General features: G+C 38.4%; 1 protein-coding gene across 1 annotated transcript; it reads left to right on the top strand.

The window, feature by feature from the left end:
* The first annotated feature begins 304 nt into the window (after nucleotides 1-304).
* Nucleotides 305-21443, top strand: F2R (coagulation factor II thrombin receptor). The gene is made up of 2 exons (XM_007486473.3): nucleotides 305-1183; nucleotides 17443-21443. The coding sequence occupies exons 1-2, from the start codon at nucleotides 1096-1098 to the stop codon at nucleotides 18633-18635; spliced, it is 1281 nt and encodes a 426-aa protein (XP_007486535.1). The 5' UTR covers nucleotides 305-1095; the 3' UTR covers nucleotides 18636-21443.
* The last annotated feature ends 1709 nt before the right edge of the window (nucleotides 21444-23152 follow it).

Raw genomic sequence — 23152 nt, forward strand, 5'->3', positions numbered from 1 at the left:
TAAGGGAGCTCCTTTTGATCAAAACCTTTCCCTTACTCTACAATACACTAACTTTTCTGCCTTATCGCCTTGGTTTACGACAACAAACAAAAAAACTTTACGTTCTGAACCCTGCTTTCCTCATCCCCACAATTTGTCAGGAAGGATCACGGGTGGAGGTCATAGGCTAGAGTCCAAAAGTACATGTTTTAAAAGGGAAAAAAATTTTAATTGTTTCCCTTCCCAACCGAGCCCCAGGGTCACATAGTACACTACAGACTGAGCCCTGAAAACAGAGTGGCCAGGCGATTCCGGAGTAGGGGGGCGGGGGGGGGATTAGGGGGGTGGCTGGGGGGCGGGACAGGAAGGTCCTGTTGATTTTTCCTTGATTTGACTGCAGCCGGCTCAGTTCTGGCGTCTGGGGCTGGGGGCCTCCTCAGCAGGAAGGAGGAGGGCAGATAGGAGACCTGACCCCTCTGGAACCCGGTTCTATCTGAGTAGCAGCAGCAGCAGCAGCAGTGAGCAGGCATCTGGGACGAGGGTCAGAGTGGGGCCCCAGACTACTGGGCGAACTAAGCACCAGATGCACTTCTTCCTTCCTCTACAGTCAGAGCCTGGAGAAGTAGTCCGAGGGAGCCAGTGGGCAGCAGAGGACGGAAATGAAAATAGCGGAGGAGTCTGCAGCAGCCTGGGGTCTTTGGGGACTGTCTGCCCGCCCGCCCGCTGCATAGTTCCCTCCCACCTTCAATCCGCTCAGCCCCGAGGAGGCCAAAGAGCTGTGCTACTCACCCTCTCTCCAGGGCCTGGCCAAGCTGCGAGGGGACTGAGGGGTGCGTCGGTGGGACCGACTCTTGAGTCTGAGAAACGGACAGATAGACAGACCGACAGACGGGCAAAGGAAGAGCGCAAGCCGACACAAAGCAGGCCGGAGGGGTTCGCTAGGCTAAGAAGCCCCCAGGGCTCCCTGCCCTCCCCCTACCTTCCTTCAGCAGCAGACCCAGAGTGGACCTAGGAGTTCACCTCCTTTCCTTTCTGGGCTGCCAAGGAAGAAAGGCCGACAAAGCGGCGGCTGCAGCAGCAGCAGCGAGAGAGAGAGAGAGAGCCCCGCCGGGGACAATGGGACTGCGTCTCCTCCTGCTCGCCTGCTTGGGACTCAGCTTCTTCGCCTGCCTCTTTTCTGCCCAAACCCCAGCACATCCACGAGGTAAGAGTCCCAAGTCTGGCCCTCCTCCCACATCCAGAACTTCAGTGGGAATGAATGGACCATCCAGGGGTAGGGAGAACCTGGGATAGAGGGGGAAGGCTGGTCGAGCAGTTCATACTTTGACTAATAAATGGGCAATACTATGCTCACGCCATGCCTACTGAAGTCTCCTAGACCCCGCCCTTCTTCCAAAAAGTACCCAGGCGAACCCAGCATCTGCTCTGAGATTTGGTCTGCTTGCCTAGTGAATGGTGCCCTGGGGCAATGAATGAGCAGGTGCCTTTGTATTCTGGGGAAAAGCAGATGGGACTAGAGGCCGTGTTGAAATTGGTAGCTAAGATGGCACCTCTCATGCTACATTATCTTAGCACTTGGATTCCCGTTAGTTTCAAACAACACAGGAGAGGAAAGTGTCCCAAACTGCCTTACAACAATACTCACATCTAGGGCTTTAAGCTTTCCAAAGCTTTGTCTACATCATATCAGAGCCTCACATGAAGGGGATGAGATTATTATTATTATTATTATTATTATTATTTGTTTTATGCCCAAAGTAGTTAAATGATTTTGCCCATGTCATTCAGAGAGTATGATCTGAGTGGAATTTGAATCTTATCTTTCTGACTCCAAAACCAGCACTCAATCGACCAGGACAAGCTGCCTGTCAAATGAGCTCATAAGCTTCCTGATTAATATTGTTATAGTTGTTGTTATTATTTAACCCTTTCCCATTTTACAGATGAGGTAAAAAAAGAAAAGAAAAACAAAACAAAACAAAAAACACCTTGTGACTTAAACAAGGTTTAGGAAGTGGATTTGTCTCCTGATCTGTTGACAAGAGCATAACTGGGGGACTGTAGTATGTCCCAGGCTCTGGATATAAAAACAAAAATTAGACAGTTCCTGCTCTCAAGGAATGTCAAGGACAGGCAGAGTCTGTTTCTATTCTGATTGCTTGAACTAAGTTCCCTTAAAAAAAAACTGGAGAAAAATATTTATTCATCAAAATGTGGTCCCTCTTATAGCCTCCCATAAAAAAATGTTTTAGAATATCTTCATCATTCTTTAATGTAGGAAAGGAAAAAGTTTTTTTTTAACTTCCTTCACTTGCTTTACTAAGAGAGAATAATTTTCCCATCAGCAAATTGTTCTCAGGTAGCTGACTATTTTGCCAGGTGGGGCAGCAAAAAGACATTTCTTAATCCTTTCAGTTTTATAAATGTTCAGGTGTGTTTTTAGATGTTGGAGACCTGCCCAAAGGAATGTTATTACCTAGTACTTCAGTTCTGACAAGATCAGAAGAGCAGATGAATGGGTGCACTATTAAATTTTTCACAATAGTGTAGCTATACAGATATTAAAATGTAAAAGAAGACATTTTCTCCTCCATGTGTTTTTTTTGTAGCTTGAAGAGACATTCCAAGTAAAGCTAATTTTATCATTGAGGGACTTCATATCTTAATACCTAAAACTTTAATGTAAAAAAATCACAAAATAAGCTGACCATCATACAACAGAGTATAACATAATTTGGGGTTTAGAGGGTATATTCAAGGTTGTTTGTGTGTGCTAACCATCTCCCTGGCCTTGCAAGGTCCCTCTGCTCTGTACATTCTAAGAATCGCATCATTACATAACGTCACTAAGAACATAGTATGGTGGTAAACAACCATGAAGGACAGAAAATGGGTAAGAGGTACCAAAAGTCAAGTTCAATATTTAGGGTGGATCTCAAACAGTCCCTGGGATTATTCTAAAATGTTTTATTAAACAAACTATTTGCCAGCTCTAAGAAGGAAAACGATGATTACTAGGAGCCAGTATGGATTCATTAAGACCAAGTTATAGGAAACTGATTTCCCTTTTTTGAAAGGATTACTAAAATGTAAGAAATCTGACAGAATACCATTGCATAGTATACTTTTGTTTTAGAACATTTGATACACAGTTTAATTGTATTCCTATGAAGAAGATAAGGAAATGTAGATCAGTTGTTAGCACAATTAAATCAACTTGTAGCTGATAAAACAACCATAATGAAGGATTTAATGTACTTTTAACTTCATAGAGTGTCTACAATAGTGGACTTTGTTCTAACACCACTTTCAGCAATGACTTGGGTGAAAACATAGAAGGAATATTAATGCATTTTGTCAGTGGAATAAAGTCAAAAGTAACAGAGCGCTAATATTTTGAGTGGCAGAATTGTGAACCCCCAAAAATTTGATGGACTAGAAGTATGGACTGAAAAGAACAAAATGAAATTTAATAGGAATACATGTAAAGTCTGGCACTTAAAAATCAAGTTAAAGTTCACAGTTACAGGATGGTGGACACATGGCCAATAGGTCAAATGAAGGAGATGGGGATTTCATTTAATGAAAGCTTAATATGAACCAAGTGTGTGACCCAAAATGTTAATGCAGCACTTGATTAAAGATAATGGCAGATGACAAAGTAGAATTAATTCTTTTTAGCTCAGGAGAGATTTATTGGGGTAAAGAGATGATCACTGAATTAAAGTGCTGACATGTAGAAAAAAGATGGGATCTATTTTGCTAGATTCTAGAAGCTAGAACAAAGAGCACTTCATGTAATTTAAGAGATCAGTCTGGCCTCAGACACTAGCTTTGTGACACTGAGTGAGTCACTTAATTCTGTTGGCCTCAGTTCCCTCCTCTATAAAATGAGCCAGAGAAAATGGCGAACCACTCTAGTATCTTTGCCAAGAAAATCCCAAATGGAGTCAGGAAGAGCCACAACTGAAAATGATTAACAACAAATGGTTTCTAAACAATACAAAGTAACAATTAGGATTGTAATTCCCACTTGCCCTCCCCACCCCAGTATTTGGTTAAAGGGAAATGTTTAATTGGAGGATGGATAAATTCAGTCAGTTATTTATTGGGAGAGGAAAAGGAATTTGTGAAGTTGAGTGAAAAGTTGAGGTAGAAGATATTTAACATCCCTTGAAATTCCAAGATTCTGTAGTTTAGTTAGGTGAAAAAAACTCTATACAACAGAACTCTGTTCAAAAAGATGTTAATTGTTCTGGACTACTAAAAATCAACCAACAAATGAAATCTAAACTCTTCCAAATGCCAGGCAGGGGGACCTTCATTATCTGGTTTAATCTTGCTCTCATCTTGCTCTATTCCTTTTATTTTATGTTATTCTGTATATATCCTGCTTTGTATTTCCTGCATGCTTTTACTTGGATCGTTCTTTACATTTGAAGTGTCTTTACCATCCCCCTGTTGAAATTTAATTCACCTTTCAGGGCCCACCTGAAATGCTAGATCATCAATGAAGACTTCCCTAACAGTTCTCACTTCCTCTAGATTCTCTGGATCCCATTTGAGATACTCTTCCCCTCCCAAGTTCTTTTAAAAATTCTTATTTGTAATGTTCCACATTTATTATATCTAATTTTACGTTGATTGTATCCTTATGCCCTTGGGCTTATTTATTGTTTTTCTCCCCCCACAAGTTAGCATAGAGTCCTGGAGATAGACATTTAATAAATATTTATTGAATTTAAGCTGTGAATACATACAAAATGATGCAATGGATAGAGGGCTAGGCCTGAAGTCAGACTTATCTTCCTGAGTTCAGATCAGATCTCAGGCACTTACTAGCTGTGTGACCCTGGGCAAATCACTTTAACTCTGTTTGCCTCAGTTCCTTATCTGTAAAATGAGCTGGAGAAGGAGATGATAAATCACTCCAGTATTTCTGCCAAGAACACTCCAAGTGGGGTCACAAAGACAACAAGAATAACTTTTATTGATTTTAAACTTTATCATAGAAGCATAAAGAAGTTAGGGAGCTGACAACTTCATCCTGAAATAATAGCAAATATCCTTTCTAAGATCCTAATTTTTCTTTGATTTTTCTTAAAGAAGTTTTGGGCATATATCCTTTTCTTATTTCCCAACTTAATATGGTTCTCCTCTTTGGGGCTGGTGGGTTGCCAAGTACCTAAATTCTTAAAACTGGTCATTTTGGATAATATGTCTTAAATAACTAATGCTGGACCTGAGTCTTTCCTCTCTTAAGAACTCTGTCTTCCCTTCTAGCATCCTAAGAGTCTAGGTAGTTTACTTTGATGAGGGATGGTGATAAATGTTTGAAGAATCAGAAAAGGCCTTATATATTTAGGAAATGACAAGAGCTGAGTTTTAAAGGAAGCAGGTAGTTGGCCCAGTGGATAAAGCAAAGGGTCAGGATTCAGGAAGACCTGAGTTCAAATGTGGTCTAAGGCACTTAGTAGCTGTGTGATTCTGGGCAAGTTACTTAATTTCTGTTTGCCTTAATCCACTGGAGAAGGAAATGGCAAACCATTCTAGTATGTTTGCCAAGGAAATCCCATGGACACCATTAACATGCTCTGGTCAATGGGGTTACAAAGAATCTGACACAACTGAACAAGAGATTCTTAAGAGGCAAATGTGAGACAAGAATGACTTTGACTTCCAGACATGGGGGACAGCCTGTGCAAAAGGATGAATTATGTACAAGGAACAGCAAGAAAACCAGTTAGATTGGATTATAGAGTATATAAAAGGGGAGTAATTTAGAGTAAACATTGAAAGATAGACTTCTACTTCCCTGTCTAGGAAAGGTAGATAAATTCCAGTCTGAGGTTCTAAACCTTGCTGAAGGAGGGGGCGAAGAGTTCTTCATTATTACAGACAAGAGGGCTATTTTCAGGAATCTACCTGCTCTAGTCCCTTAACCAAAATAGCTCACTTCCAAGTGTATTTTGGGGGAAAAAAGTTGTGAATATCTTTTGTTTACTTTCTTTCTACCCATGTAATGAACCCCAGCAAATTTAAAATTTTAGAAATCTGTCAAGTATGAAAACATTTAGGAGTCATTGCTTACTTTCTCCTTTGCATGTGCTCAGTTTCTATTGTTAGCAATACTACAAAGTTAGTATTTTCTATGGGTTTACTCATTTTTTCATTTTTTCCATGATTAAATGATTCATGATTCCCCCCTTTTTCCTCCCTCCCCCCAGCTGACAAGCATTTCTACTGGGTTATACATGTATCATTGTTCAAAATCTATTTCCATGTTATTCATATTTGCAGAAGATAATCTTTTAACATCAAAACCCCAATCATATCCCCATGGAATCCTGTGATCAATCCTATGTTTTTCATCTGTGTTTCTACTCCCACAGTTCTTTCTCCAGATGTGGATAATGTTCTTTCTCATAAGTTCCTCTGGGTTGTCCTGGGTCGTTGCATTGTTGCTAGTAGAGAAGTCCATTACATTCTATTGTACCACAGTGTATCAGTCTCTGTGTACAATGTTCTCCTGGCTCTGCTCCTTTTTCTCTGCATCACTTCCTGGAGGTGGTTCCAGTCCCCATGGAATTCCTCCACTTTATTATTCCTTTGAGTACAATAGTATTCCATCACCAACATATACCACAATCTGTTCAGCCATTCCTCAATTGAAGGGCATCCCTTCGTTTTCCAATTTTTTGCCACCACACAGAGCACAGCTATGAATATTCTTGTACGCATCTTTTTCCTTATTATCTCTTTGGGGTACAAACCCAGCAGTGCTATGGCTGGATCAAAGGGCAGACAGTCTTTTAAAGCCCTTTGGGCATAGTTTCAAATTGCCCTCCAGAATGGTTGGACCAATTCACAACTCCACCAGCAGTGTATGTGTCCTAATTTTGCCACATTCCTTCCAGAATTTATCATTTTTCTTTGCTGCCGTATTGACCAGTCTGCTAGGTGTAAGGTGGTACCTCAGAGTTGTTTTAATTTGCATTTCTCTATTCAGGAGGGATTTTGAACACTTTCCTGTGCTTGATCATTTTGATTTTGTCATGTGAAAACTGCCTTTTCATGTCCCTTGACCATTTGTCGACCGGGGAAACAATTATGCTTTTACAAAATTAAGTACTACATGATCCTTTGTTATATGCAGGGTCTAGAAGATGACCCTGTGAAAAACTTCATTGGCTTTGAAGTCCAAGGACATAGGGTCATATCCGGCCTCTTCTACTTTCATGCATGACCTTGCCCAAATCACTTAACCCTCCTAGGACTGAATTTCCTCATGCGTAAAATGAGAGGATTGGACCAGATGTCCTCTGAGATCCTTCCACCTCCAGAGCTGTGATCCAGTGAGCTTGCCAGTACCTATTATTGTATCAAAGCAACATTATGTTTTCAAATGAGAACTCTGAGTCCCAAGTCCAATACATACTAGCTATTTTGTATATAAGATCAGATTTGAACTCAGGCTTTCTTGATTCCAGGTCCAGTGTTATATGTACTCTACTACCAGCTGCCTCAAGCACAGGCCTATAGTTTAATCCTCTCAAGATTATCAGAAACCATAAAAGCTTGTGCTGTACTGTACATATGCATGATCTAGTACTAGTATGTTAAGAACCCAGGGTCAGTAACTTCAAGACCATGATACAACAGTGAAAAAGGACTGTAATTAAATAAAAAAGTAACATGGATAATAATCAACAAAAGAAAAACAGCAAAATGAAGTTAGTGGGACAAAAACAACCAGGGAAACTGCGTTTGTCATTTGAGAACCAATTGACGGAAGCTTGGGAACATCACTAACTACATCAAACACAAAGTAAGGAATTATTCTGGCTACCACAACTTTTGAAGCTTTTCTTCAATAATTATCCATATATCTATATCTATAGTTTAGAAGGTATGTTAGGAAAGTAAAGAATTTTTGTTCTTATTTCCCTTATTTCTAACCTCTTTATCATAAAAATTAATATTATAAGGTATATTTATTAAGGTGAACATATTTTTTGCACACAAGTTTTTTTTTTTATTTGAATGTTTATTTAGTCAATTTAGAACATTATTCTTGGTTACAATAATCACATTATTTCCTTCCCCTCCTCCCACTCTTCCCACAGCCAACGCGCACTTTCATTGGGTATTACTTGTGTCCTTGATCAGAACCTATTTTCATGTTGTTGTTTGCACTAGGACGTTCATTTAGAGTCTACATCCCCAGCCATATCCCTTCGACCCATGTATTCAAGCAGTTGTTTTTCTTCGTTGGTTTTACTCCCACAGTGTTTCCTCTGGTTTTAGATAGTGGTTTTTCTCATAGGTTCCTCCAAGTTGTTCAGGATCACGTCATTGTCCCTAGTGGAGGAGTCCATTATATTCGATTGTACCACAGTGCATCAGTCTCTGTGTACAATGTTCTCCTGGTTCTGTTCCTCTCACTCTGCATCACTTCCTGAAGGTGGTTCCAGTCTCCATGGAATTCCTCCACTTTATTATTCCTTTGAGCACAATAGTATTCCATCACCAACATATACCACAATTTGTTCAGCCATTCCCCAATTGAAGAGCATCCCCTCATCTTCCAGTTTTTTGCCACCACAAAGAGCTCAGCTATGAATATTCTTGTACAAGTCTTTTTCCTTATTATCTCTTTGGGGTACAAACCCAGCAGTGCTATGGCTGGATCAAAGGGCAGATAGTCTTTTAAAGCCCTTTGGGCATAGTTCCAAATTGCCCTCCAGAATGGTTGGATCAATTCACAACTCCACCAGCAATGAATTAATGTCCCAACTTTGCCACATTTCCCCCAACATTCATTACTTTCCTTTGCTGTCATGTTAGCCAATCTGCTAGGTGTGAGGTGATACCTCAGAGTTGTTTTGATTTGCATCTCACTTATTATAAGATTTAGAACACTTTTTCATGTGCTTATTAATAGTTTTGATTTCTTTAACTGAAAATTGCCTATTCGTGTCCCTTACCCATTTTTCAATTGGAGATGGCTTGATTTTTTGTACAACTGGTTTAGCTCTTTATAAATTTGAGTAATTAGTCCTTTGTCAGAGGTTTTTGTAATGAAGATTGTTTACCAATTTGTTGCTTCCCTTCTAATTTTGGATGCATTAGTTTTGTTTTTACAAAAACTTTTTAATTTGATGTAATCAAAATTATTGATTTTATATTTTGTGATTTTTTTCTAGCTCTTTCTTGGTTTTAAAGTCTTTCCTTTCCCAAAGATCTGACAAGTATACTATTCTGTGTTTGCCTAATTTGCTTATAGTTTCCTTCTTTATCACACAACAAGTTTTGAAGAAAACAGTGAAAGTATTATTAACATTTTTAAAATGAGGAAAATGAGACCGAGAAAGTGACTGTGTCACAACTAGGAAGAGTAAGAGTCAAGATCAAATTCAGGCCTTCTGATTCAAAGAACAAGCTATTTAGTGAGCTTGCCCATCATGTGCTAGGCACAGTATGAAGCACTGGAGATACAAAGGAAACAACAACAACAAAAAGATCCCTTGCCCTAAAGAAGTTCCCCTTAATGGGAGTGCCACAGCACTACTTGGCTTTCTTTCTCTTTTCTTTTTGTTCATTTTTCCTGTCTGAGGTTTGGGTAACTCATTGGTATGTTCCCAAGATCAGAATTTACTCCATTGTTCTTGAGGAAAAAATTATGTAATTCTCCAACTTGGGTAAATAAATAAATGAGTATCATGAAAGAGATGGGCATTTTCATTAGCATGGCAGCAAGGTATGAAAAATAATTCCATTGATTTATTTCAGGATAGAAACCACAAGCTTCTGGTCTGAAAAAAAAAACCTTTAAAAGGACTGGTTAATTTCCATTTTTGTGAATTTTGCCAGTCTGATGGACATGAAGTATATGTTTAGAGCTGCTTTAATGTACATTTCCTTCATTATTAGTGAATTGAAGCATTTTTTTCCATATAGTTATGGATAGTTTTTGTTTCTTCTTTCAAAAATTCCCTGTTGCAAAATCTTTAACGTTGCATCAATTGGGGTTAAAGGCTTTCTGCTAATTGTCTATATCACAAATGCAATCACAGTTATTAATGTTAATAATTACACATTTAAAAGATTAAGAACAACATGATCTTGTGTTCAGGGGCTGGAAGAAGCCTGCAGATTTCTGTGGTTCTTTATAAAAAGCTCCTGTTTCTTCAAAAGTGTATGTAACCAACTAAAAACTCGTACTTCAAACTGTGGGAATAGAAACAGAAGAAAAACAACTGATTGATCACATGGGTCGATGGGGATATAATTAGGGATGTAGACTAAATGATTACCCTAGTGCAAATATTAATTATATGGAAGTAGGTCTTGATCAATGACATATGTTAAATCCAGTGGAATTGCGGTCAGATACAGGAGAGGGGTGGGGGGAGGGGAGGGAAAGAACATGAGTCATACTTCATACTTAGTCCTTAGTTTCTAATGACAGGCAGATGAGGCTTTCTAAGTTGGGCCTATGTAAGCTAAACTGATATATATCTTGTACTTTCCTTTTGATCATTTAAAAAATGTTCCTGTCTATTATTTTCTTCATTTCTTCATCTTTTTCAACTGCCTTTTATAATTTGGAAAATTAAGTTAATTACTTATTTATTTTTGCATACATTTATAATCTAATCTTTTCACTATCTCCCTACTGCAATTGAACAATAACAATAACAAAAAAAAATGAAACCTTCATCTTAAAGTACTTAGTTCCACTTTGGACATGACTAAAAATGGACGTCTTTCTGTTTATTTTAATCACCACTCTGGAAGGAGGTGAATGATGTTTTCTTTTCTCTTTAGTCTTCTAGACTCCTGATTTATCATTGCAGCGATTGGAGTTCTGTTGCTTTTCTCTATAATCTTTTGATTGTATAAATTTTTTTAGTTTAGCTCATTTTACTCCCCATCAGACCATAGAGGTCTTCCCAGTTTCCTTTAAAACTGACCATTTTGTCATTTCTTATGACCAATAATATTCAATGGTGTTGAATGTATGTTGAATGTATCATAATTGGTTTAGCTCTTCCCCCATAGGAGGACATCCCCCTTAGTTACCTTTTCTTGACTACCATCAAAAGAGTTTCTGTGAGCATTTTTATGCATCTATGTCCTTACCCTCTTTCTTTGATCTTTTTGAGGTATAATAATGTTATAGTCCTTTATTTCTTCATCTTTTTCTTCCTCTTGATATCTGGATAGAAGTTTTAACTACAGAAGTGTTGGGGCAAAATTAACTAGTTCTCCTTTACTGGAAAGTGACCTGACCAGAAGCTGAAGCTTCTGCTTATATGTTTATCCTCAGGGTTTAAGTCCAAAAGAATAGAATCACACTGTGCCAGAATTGAGAATGATACCTTGTGGAAAGCCAATGAGTCATAAATTTAAAAATGGGACCTTGAAAGATCATCCAGCTTACCCCTCAGCTTCTAGGCAAGATGCCCTCTAAGTCAGAAAGATTGTTGCCTACCCCACTATTCTCACATACACTGTCTCTGTCTCTGTCTCAGTCTCTCTGTCTCACTCTGTCTCTGTCTCTCTCTCTCTTTCTCTCTGTCTCTGTCTCTCTGTCTCTCTCTCTCTGTCTGTCTCTCTCTCTGTCCCTCTTTCTCTCTCTCTCTGTCCCTCTTTCTCTCTCTCTCTCTCTCTCTCTCTCTCTCTCTCTCTCTCTCTCTCTCTCTCTCTCTCTCTCTCTCTCTCTCTCTCTCTCTTTGTCTCTCTCTCTCTCTCTTTGTCTCTCTCTCTCTCTCTCTCTCTCTCTCTCTCAATGGGTTTCATAATCTCTTGCAAAAGGAATTAAGTAATACTTTTCAGAAGTGCAGGTGAAATTCTAGCCAGAATTTTGATAACTTGTTTTGGGATTTAGAATTCTTCACTGTTAAGAAATGGCTTGACAACAAACAAACAAAAAATACTACAGGCAAGATTTATTTAATGCATGAGATATTCTCCTGAATAAAACTCTAATAAAAAATTTTTCCAGTTAAAAAAAAAAGGAATAGCTTGACAAGAAAAGCACCGATAATAAAGAAAACTTTTAGCAACTCGATAGGCTTTTTTTCTACTAGACCTTTAAAATAACTTAGAATGGCCCTCTTAATTAGGTATATACAAAGAGAGATACTGAATGGTAACCTAACTTTTTGCCTACAGGCCTTTGGCTGTTTTGTGAAGCCTTGTATAAGCTTGTACATAATTGTTCTGCCCTAGCTGCCTTTATATGATTTGCTGAGCTTTATATTGAGCCCTCAGCTAGGAGGAAAGGGAATATAATATCTAAGGCAAGTATTTAATCAAGGAGTTTTGAATCCTTCCTGGAAACTAGAGAATAGTTATGTATAAATAGCGAATTGCTTTAATGGTATTATGTTTCTGTTGTAAATGCTCCAATTTCAAGGAAACCTGGCCCAGGGAAGTCTTCATTCTTGTAGAAGATGCCTTTAAAGATGAAATCTTTGTACTGGCTATTGACAAAGTAAAAGTTGGTGACAGCAGTTTTCTAGATCTGGCAGTAGTGTCCAGGAAGCTTATTGAGCTGTTTGGAAATTGTTTTATTCTTTAACAGTGTATGGATTAGTGCAGGTGAGTATACAGTTACATGGCTGTTGGCATAGGCATGTGGTTACATATGGCTCTTCCAAAAGCTGTTAGTCTGGCCAGGATCCCAGACCTAATGGAAAGACAAATTTGATGTCTTGTGTCCTATTACTCTCTAGTGTGCACCCAAGGGAGTCATTTTTATTTTATTATATCGTCATGGAATTACAGTTCCAGCTTTCATTCATCCTGCTGACACAGACTCACTCTACCCCCCTCAGCAATCTTCTTTAGGGTAACAGAATGTGACGTGAGCCCTCGTGAACCACAAATGTGGTCACAGGAAAGAGGAAGTCTAGAGGGTACAGGACAAAATGAAGTGAATGGCTTTTTTAAAGGCATGGAAATTTAGTTTTAGTTTTGCTCCTATGAAGTTAATTCACAATTTTCAATGTTTCTGGACATGCTTAATAAATATATAATAATAACAAATAATACCAAAATAATATATCGATAAAACAAGAAAGACTTGCTGACTTCTCTTGACAGTAAGTTATGCCTCATAGCCCTTTGAAAAAATATTTATGGATGAAGGAAGAGAAACATTTAATATCAATGAATTAATTTATTTATTAATAAATTAAAGCATTTATTCAGTGCTACTTTTGTGCCAAGCACTTTGCTAAGCACAGAGGATAAAAATACAAAAAAGTGAAGACAGTGCCTATCCTCATAGAATGTACATTCTAATAAGGAGAGAGGATAACACATCTAGGGAAGTAGTGACGAGGGAAGGAGAGTAGAGCCATGGGGGAGTATATTCATATAGCCTTCCCAGGAGATGTAGTTGATTTGACTAGTTTCAGAATTATAAAAGGGAGGACCTAGGTGGCACAGCAGATCAAGCACTGGGCTTGAAATCAGGAAGACTCATCTTCATGAGTTCAAATCCAGCCTGTGACTGTGGGCAAGTCACTTAGCCTATTTCCCTCAGTTTTTCATCTATAAAATGAGTGGGAGAAAGAGATGGAAAACCACTCTAGTATCTTTGCCATGAAAACCCCAAATGGGGTCATGAAGAGTTGGACATGACCAAAATGACTCAATGGCAGCAGCAACAACATGGTAGTTGTCAAGAAGATGTGTAGGGACTGTAGTATAACTAGAGGTCAGTCCTAGATATGGCGGGTGCTTGATGCAATCACTGACTGGATCCCTAAGGGAAGAGTACAGGGGATAAAGATTAAGTCCTGCAGGGTTGGATCCCTGGTCCAGGCAGCATGGTGACTAGTAAACAGATATCAGGGGCATGAAATAGAGATATAGCTTCACAACAATTGCTGGTGTAGAAAAGGTTGAGTCAAAAAGTGGAAAGTATGAGAGCGTTTAAAAGGAGAAAAATGAGAGTTATCATTTCTCTTATCTCTTCTGCAAGACAAACAACAAATCAAAGGAAAAATTTTCTCTCTCCCCAAAAAAACTCACCACAGACTAATCCTTCTCATTTTAGAACAGTCATTTGGACCTGAGAATGAAATAAATTGTCATTAATATGGCCTAGTTTAATTTAGTTTTGGAGTCCTAGTGGCATATTACCTCTCTTAGATAACTCCCCGATCTATATAACCAACTGCCTAGTCTCTCTCCTGAGCTCCAGCCTGATATCACATAAGCCTCACAGCTTTTAACATGCCCCAAACTGAAGTTATCTCCCCTCTCCCAAAATAATTTATATTTTGAGTGTCTCTGTTTCTGTTGAAGATTCCCATCATCTTTCCAGCTACCCAGGTTTACAGCCTCAGTCATTCCATATCCCTCTCATTCTTTCAGCCCAGATTTCCAATCAGTTCTTAATTCTTTTGTTTTAAAAGCCTTACTTTCTGTCCAAGAATCAATACTAAATATTGGTTCCAAGGCAGAAAGGTGGTAAGGACTAAGGAATGGGGATTAAGTGACTTGCCCAGGGTCACAGAGCTAGGAAGTGTCTGAGACCACATTGAATCCAAGACCTCCCTGGAGCCCTATCCATTGAGCCACTTAGCTGCCCTTAATCAGAAGTTCATTTTTTAAATGTATTTGTTTGTCACATGAAAATATCTAAATAACTCCCTCTCTCCTTTCCCTTCTCCCATTAGAGAAGATATCATTTGACAAAGATTTGTGTATATATAAAACTATGTCTTGCTTTTTATGTTTTATCAATTCTTTCTCTGGAAGTAAGCATATATGTCATTCTTCAAACACTATTTCTGTTGCTATATATAACATTCTCTTAGTTCTAGCTTGTTTCACTGTTCATTTCATGTTGGTCTTTCCACATTTTCCCAAAATTAGACCGGTCACTATTTCTTACAGTGCAGTAGTTTTCCATCACAATTATATGCCACAACTTGTTAAGCCATTCCCAATTGATGGGAATGTTTTTAATTCTCTAATCGATAGTTCTTAATGGGGGTAAATGGAAGGGGTATGTTTGTTGATTTCAAGAGATCTGTGAACTTGGATGGGGAAAATATTAATCTTCATTTTCACTAACCTCTAACTGAAAATGTACCAATTAAAAATACAGGCAACAATCTGTCACAGTCCATAGGCTTTACCAGATCTCCAAAGGACTCCATGACACAAAAAGAGATAAGAAACCCTGGCCTGGATGATCTCTAAGATCCCTGCCAGCCCTGCACTTCTGTGATCTTGCAGCCATCTATGATAGCCACATGGGCTGCCAAGAAAGGAGACTGGAGATGCCTTTGAGGTGATTCATATTACAGGTATATTATAGAGGCTATGTTTTAGAACTTACCATCTCAAATTTCATGCCAAATAGACAAAGAAAGCACAATATGAGGAGAAAGTATTTTGAAACAGATAATCGAGTTAACTTTGGTCATTGAAAGAGCCCCAAGCTGCCATTTGGTACATCTGACTTCTACCTAACTCTTCATAACTAAATCTATAACTTTAAAGATATAAGGGCTTTCTGAGTTGTTGGGTTTTTTATCTCAAAAATGGTGTCAGTCAATCAACATGCATTTGTAAAGTTTTATCTTTATTTTATTTTAATAACAAATTTACACATACATTTTACAAATTTGTATGATTCATATTATCTCCCTCCCTTCTTCCTTCCCCCTTCCTGGAGTTGACAAGCAGTTTAATCTGGGCTGGATTTGAACTCAAATCTTCCTGACTCCTAGCCCAGACTCTATCCACTCTGCCATGTAGCTACCCTCACAGAAATTAAGAGGGAATCAAGAAAGATTTCCTATAGAAGACAAGGCAGCTGAGTCTTGAAGGAAACTCGGGAGGGCAGAAGATGGAAATGAGGAGATAACTTTTAAACAAGGGGGGAAGCAGGTAGAAAATAAATGGTCAGAATCAGAAGAATGGAGTATCTTGTGTGAGGAACAGCAAGAAGATGAGTTTTGTTGGATTGCAGGATGTGTGGAGGCAAGTAATGTGTAAAGACAGCTAGAAAGGAAAAGGACACCAGAGGATTATATATTTGATCCTGAAGGTGAAAAGAAGACATTGGAGTTTATTGAATAAGGAGTTAATGTTCAGTCCCGTGCATTTCAATGATTAGGACCTGGACCAGAGTAATGGCAGTGTCAGATAAGAGAAGAGAGTATATACAAGAGATGTTGTGAAAGTAGAAACAAGAATTGGCAACGGATTGGATATGGGGGGAGAAGGTAAACAAGAGTAGGACTTGATAATGGCATCTTGGTTCTTAGTCTTCCTGAATAGTGAGATTCTGATGCAGGAAAATCAGAAAGAAGGTAGGGGTCGGTGGAGAAGGGAAGATCACAAGTTTGGTTTTAGATATGTTGAATGGAAGATGTCTATGGGGCATCTTGTTCAAGATATTGACTAGGCAATTGAAGATGTGAAACTGGAGGTCAGGCCTGGATGGCAGATCTGGGAATCACCAGTGTGGAAATAATAATTACATTCATGATGGCAATGAAACTAGTTTACCTATTTCACAAAGGAGTTTTGAGCATAGCAGCATCATAGAATATGGATTCTGGTATGGATCTTAGAGTCCATTGCCAACCATCTAATTTCATAGATTAGAAATTGAGGCCCAGAAGATTTTAAATGAGATCATTTGTGAAAGTCTTTGAAGGAAGGAGAAAAAAAATGTTAAGAGTACTTTGGGACAGTTGAGTGGCAAGCTGGATAGAGCACCAGGCTTGGAGTTGAGAGAACTTAGTTCAGATCTGTCCTCAGATACTTTCTTTCCTTTTTTTTTTAAACCCTCACCTTCCATTTTGTAATCAATACTTGTTATTGGTTCCAAGGCAGAAGAGTGGTAAGGGCTTGGAAATGGAGGTCAAATGACTTGCCCAGGGTCACACAGCTGGGAAGTGTCTGAGGCTAGATTTGAACCCAGGACCTCCCATCTCTAGGCCTGGCTTTCAATCCACAGAGCTACCCAGCTGCCCCCAGACACTTTCTAACTATGGAACCATGGACAAGTCTTACATAGCCCTGTTTGCCTAGCCCTTGGTCTTCTGTCTTGGAATCGTTACTAGGACAGAAGAGTACTTTGTAAAGATGAGGTAGTGTCATTGTCTATGTCACTAGAGCACTGGGGGCCAGTTTAAAAGAACAATATTCTCTAGACTACCTCAGTTGCCTTAGTTACTTCTTTTTCCTTCTATCATCATCTGGACTGCACTCTCCCTGGCATTTGCAAACACAAGACTTGTAAAAGGAAAGAGGAGTACAACTTATATTAAATTCACCCAGTACCATAGGATGTTGCCTCTGATGTCATTGGGATTTGTACTCCAACCTTTCCTAATGAAATATCAGAAACAAACAAAAGTGAATTGTTCATACCTTCTCCTCTAATCTCTAATATTTTGTCTTTTCCTTCCTCATCTTCAGCCTCTGAGGAACAGAATGATACTGTGGACCCAAGGACATTTATTTTCAAGACTTTTGATAACGACTTTGAACAAGTCCCATCTGGAGATGAGGATCCCGAAATCATTCCTGAAAGCGAGCCGGCTTCCATCAACAAGACCTATCCTTTTCGGAAGCAACAGCCACATCATCTGTCTGAAGATGCTTCCAGATATCTAACGGGCTCCTGGCTGACGCTCTTTGTCCCTTCAGTTTACACTGCAGTATTTGTATTAAGCCTGCCTCTAAACATCATCGCCATCGTTGTTTTCCTGGTGAAGATGAAGATCAAGAAGCCAGCTGTGGTGTACATGCTCCATCTGGCCACTGCAGACATCCTGTTTGCAAGCGTGCTGCCCTTCAAGATAGTGTACTACTTTTCTGGAAGCGATTGGGCGTTTGGGTCTGGAATGTGTCGCTTTGTCACTGCAGCTTTCTATTGTAACATGTATGCTTCAGTCATGCTGATGACAGCCATCAGTGTGGATCGCTTCCTGGCTGTAGTCTATCCGATCCAGTCTCTCTCCTGGCGCACTCTGGGCCGTGCTTCTTTCATCTGTCTGGCCATATGGACTGTTGCCGTCGGGGGTATCGTACCTCTTGTCATCAAAGAACAAACGAAAGAGATCCCTTGGCTAAATATAACCACCTGTCATGATGTCCTAAACCAAGATCTACTTGAAGGCTATTTTGTTCATTACTTCCTAGCCTTCTCTTCCCTTTTCTTTTTTGTGCCATTAATCATTTCCATGGTCTGTTACGTGTCCATCATCCGGTGTCTTAGCTCTTCTTCAATGGCCAACCCAAGCAAAAAGACCCGGGCCTTACTCTTGTCTGCAGCTGTGTTCTGTATTTTTATCATTTGCTTTGGACCCACAAATGTCTTTCTGATCACTCATTACTCATCACTTATTTATAGTGCTGCAACAGAGAAAATCTACTTTATCTATCTTCTCTGCATGTGCATCAGCAGCATTAGTTGTTGCATTGACCCCTTGATTTATTACTATGCTTCTTCTGATTGCCAGAGATATCTCCGCAATCTCTTGGGCTGCAGAGACAGCTCTGATCCAGGCAGTTTCAATAGCAGTGGCCAACTGATGACCAGGGCTAGTAAAATGGATACTTGCTCTACTAACATGAGTAACAGCATATACAAAAAATTGCTAACTTAGCAAGTGTTTGTATTTTAAAAATAAAATACAATCAGGGGGCAGCTGGGTGGCTCAGTGGATTGAGAGCCAGGCCTAGAGACAGGAGGTCCTGGGTTCAAATTTGACCTCAGATACTTCCTAGCTGTGTGACCTGGGCAAGTCATTTAACCCCCATTGCCTAGCCCTTACTGCTCTTCTGCCTTAGAACCAATACACAGTATTGATTCCAAGACGGAAGGTAAGGGTTTAAAAATAATAATAATAATCAGCTAGCAGATTTGAAATTCTATTCAGCACCTGTCAAAAATATTAATCTCACCAATAAAAGAGCAGAAGCCTTGTAATGCAACCTTCTTAACCATAGACACTGAGCATGGAAGTTTGATGAAAGTTATTTCGCTAAAGATAATATAGGCATTAATGACAGTGTGATTTAAAAGGAGAGCATTTGCAAGCAAAGTTGAATGGTGCAAAGAGTCTGTCTCTTTGGCACATTTGCTGTGCTCTTTACAGTAGATATTTTGAAAACCATTTTTCCTTTTCTTTCTTGATTTGGACCAAATGACAAATCTTCCAACTCTTAAAATTCTCTGACTATATTATGTAAAAAATAACTTCTGTGGCTGAAAGTTCTATATGTGAGTTGGTCTAGATAAAGGGTTTTGGATGTATAGTCTTGACCAACTCAGAATGCAGCCCTTTCTTAAATAATAACAACTTTAGAGGGGTAGCAGAGGCTGATGCAGTTTTCATGGATGAGCATGATGTGTGAAAGTCTTTTCAGTTGGAGCTTTTCAAACAATGGTTGGCAATATTTGAATTCTTATGGGACAAATAGATATTTAAAACGTAAAAATAGAATCTGGACCTCAAATTTTGAGGAGAAAACTAAAATGTGAAATCTTGAAAATTGCTGAAATGATGAAAAGTTATTGTAAAGACTGTTTTTGGTCATTGACAAATCAAAAACTATATTTGTAAGCAAGTATCTCAGCTGATCAGAGAATAAAGAAGCCACAAACAGATCCAGGATGAAAGTATACATGGTGATCATAGGGCGATAAGAGAGGTATTGTATAATTATAAATTTCAAATTACTTAGAGGTAAGCTGTTGTAGTTGATAGAGGGCATGATTTGGACCAAATAGCAAGTGTAGGGATCAAATCCTGCCTCTGACAGGATGACTGTAATAAGTTATTTAACTTTTCAATGCCCCAGGCAAGTCTCTAAGACTAAAAGTGGTAGACAGAGATTCCACATCACCCATCTGAACCCCCAAAAAAGAAAAACTGCTCTGGGCTTATGGGTAACTATTAAATGTCAATGAGAGTGGTCCTTAGCATCCTGAATCAACCTTGTAATGGAAAAGGTGAAGTAGTGAACAAGGTCTCTTAGGTTTGTCAGATGTGAAAAATCAGAAACCCTCCTGTTGGAAGATGCCAAATGCAGCAGTCATCACCACTGAAACAAAAGGCAGGACATCTCCTACTCTGTTTATTATCACCTTTATTAGGACCAAATGTCTAAAGGAGGACACAGGGTCCCAGGAGGTTTCCTTCTGGTCCACATTTGTAGACCTAGTGCCCTAAGGAAATGAAGAGAGCAGCTCCTTTACAGTTTTTACCATGCAGGTTTCATTTTCCTACAAAAGCATTCCCTTATCACGTTTCGAAACAATCAGCAGGATGTGACTCACTCCTGTTTATATAAGATGTATGTAAAGGCAGTCAGAGAAAGAGGCTTGACCACTCCTGCTTTTTCCTGTGGTTATATGTTACAATGAAAGTAGAGCAAAACCCTGGAGGTATGCTTTTAGAAATAATTCCTTCAACCTGCATTCATTTGAACATCATTTACTTGTGAGTGTTTTCTTGAAGGAATTATCTTAAATCAGCTCTTTTTGAATAACGTCGAACACTTTGGATTAGTTACACAGCATAAGAGAAAGTTCATGGAATTTAATTGCTATGAAATTGGAGGACTTCGTGTGTGTTTTCCATTCATTTATCTTCCATATATTAAAACTGTATAGAATGATTAAATTCTTTCCACTTATATTCTTGTGTTACTTATGAATCCCCACTTTTAATAGTACATATGTGGCTTTTTAAAAATTGTTTGGATGAACCTAAACATTTTCCTTTAAAGTGAAGGCAAATAATAATTAAATCAAAACCATTTCTTTAAAAAATATCACTATAATTTAATTGTAATGTACTGAAGATTCTCGTTCATTTAGACCGTATTAATTTGGAAACTAAGTTGAAATGTATCTTTGGATAGACTGTGGGGGAAAAAAGGGATTCGATCATCAAACACTCTTAACAAGATTGTCAGTGAAATTTTGACCTCTTTAAAAGAACAAACTATCAAATACTGCACAAGTAACAATTTGTATACCAAAAAAAGAATTACAGCATGAACAAGGGTAGCTGCTGAAGGAATTGTTTTGATACATTAAGAACAAATCTTTCTGACAAATTTATTTAAGCAGAGATGAAACTAAAGATCACAAATCTACATTTCAAAGTAGCAAAGCTATGTGTTTTTACACATTTTTATATCATAATATAGTGACTTGATACTAGCCCTACCAAATTAATGAGGTTTTATTGTGTGTATTCTGCTCTTTTCTTTCTGTATATAATATTAAGCTGGCCTGGATTAGCAGATGCATTTGTGTATTATCTGTGTTTAGAAAGTAATGTGTTACTGTGTTTATTTTTACTGCTTGAAATTTTACTTAACCTATACTTATACACTTCTAAAATGTGTTTGGGAGCTGTTTGGAAGTAGTAACAATCCAAATAAACTCATAGTGAAGATTTTGTTTCTTTTCCCGAGTTATCGTTAGAAATGATATTAAAAAGAACAGATATTAAGAAAGTCTGAATGAATGCTAGAAAGATGAGAGCTAAGAGCCTGGACTATTAAGAAGAAGAGGAAGAAACAAAACAATGGCCCTGGAGCCAGAAGAGCACATGTTGAAATCCCAAGTTTGATACAAATATTTATTTCTTATATACTAAGAGAAAAAAAAAAACTTAACCTCAGCTCATTTTGAGCAGCTACGTATATGAAATAGACTGTTTAAAATAAACAGTATTTAGAAGTAATAGATTGGAGCAAAGTTTGATGTTTCCCAATTGAGCATAAGTTGAAGCAGATAATGTAAGATATCAGTTGGTTATCAAAAAGTTCTTTCCTGTAAGTTGGCCTTGGCTGGCTGAGCTTACCTGATGGGAATTAAAAGCATATTATTGCACCCCCAAAAAAAAACCTTTCCCTAATGTCTCAATTCTAAGGTAGTTGAGTGGTAAGGGACCTGGGATATAGGGAATTGGGGCTAAGTGGCATTCCCAGAGTCACACAACTAGAATGCGTCTGAGGCTAGCTCAAGTCTTCTCGACTCTAAATCTGGTTCTGAATTTGCTGAGCCACCTAGCTGTCTTAAAGTATATCATTTTGAACCTCTATTTCCTAAGAGTGGAGAAGTAAGCTGCACTGTTTTTTCTTTTTAATTACATGTCACAATGTCCATATTTCAATGGATTGTCTTTTACATTTCTTTATGTCCCTAGCACATAGCCTAGTTCCTGGCACAAAGGTAGGAGCCGAATAAATGCTTATTGACCAATTGACTGTTGTGAGTTACTAGAAGAGTGAGAATAACAATAAAACTAGCTACCATTTTTATAATACTTTAAAGTTTGTGGAATGCTTTACAAATATCACATTTTGTCCTCACAACATCCCTAAAAAGTAGGTGTTATTATTATCCCTATTTTACAAATTGGAAAACTGAAGCAAACAGAAGGTAAGTGACTTGTCCAGGTTTGTATAGCTAGTCCGTATTTGAACCTATATTTTTCTGACTTCAGATGCAATACTCTATCCATTATTCCATGTAATTGCCTCATTTAAGAGGTTTCTTAAAGAAGAGGTACCTTGTTCCCCTCCCCTTTAAGAAAGCTTAATATTCTAGAATCCAAAACAGAAAAATAATGGTATTGTTACTTCTTGTTGTTTCAGTAATGTCTTACCCTTAAAAATCCCATTTATGATATTCATGGCAAAGACAATACAATAGTTTTCTGTTTCCTTCTCCAGCTCATTTTACAGATTAGGAAACTGAGGCAAGCCAGATTCAAGTGACTTGCTCAGAGTCATGCAGCCAGTAAATATCTGAGACCTAATTTCAACTCAGAAAGATGAATATTTCTGACTCCAGACCTGGCAGCTTCTCCAGGATAATTATAGCTGTCAGAAAAAAAACTCTTTTCTTCACAAAAGGATTCAAGATTCCTCCAGAAAACAGGAGTTTTGGGACATGTTTAAGTGTTTCTTTAAAGAATCTTGACTTGTGAGGACAAGAGAAAGCATATGAAAAGTGTTCATAACCTCTAACTATAGGAGAGTAATAAGAAATTAATGTCATCTTTGAAATTACAGATCAGTGAAAGTTTTTGCTCTATTTTCAGAAAAATTGACACTCAGTGGCAGGCATACAACTATTGAATGTGGGAAGATATATCTC

This window comes from Monodelphis domestica, chromosome 3, assembly GCF_027887165.1.
Source record: "Monodelphis domestica isolate mMonDom1 chromosome 3, mMonDom1.pri, whole genome shotgun sequence".
NCBI classification, from domain to species: domain Eukaryota; kingdom Metazoa; phylum Chordata; class Mammalia; order Didelphimorphia; family Didelphidae; genus Monodelphis; species Monodelphis domestica.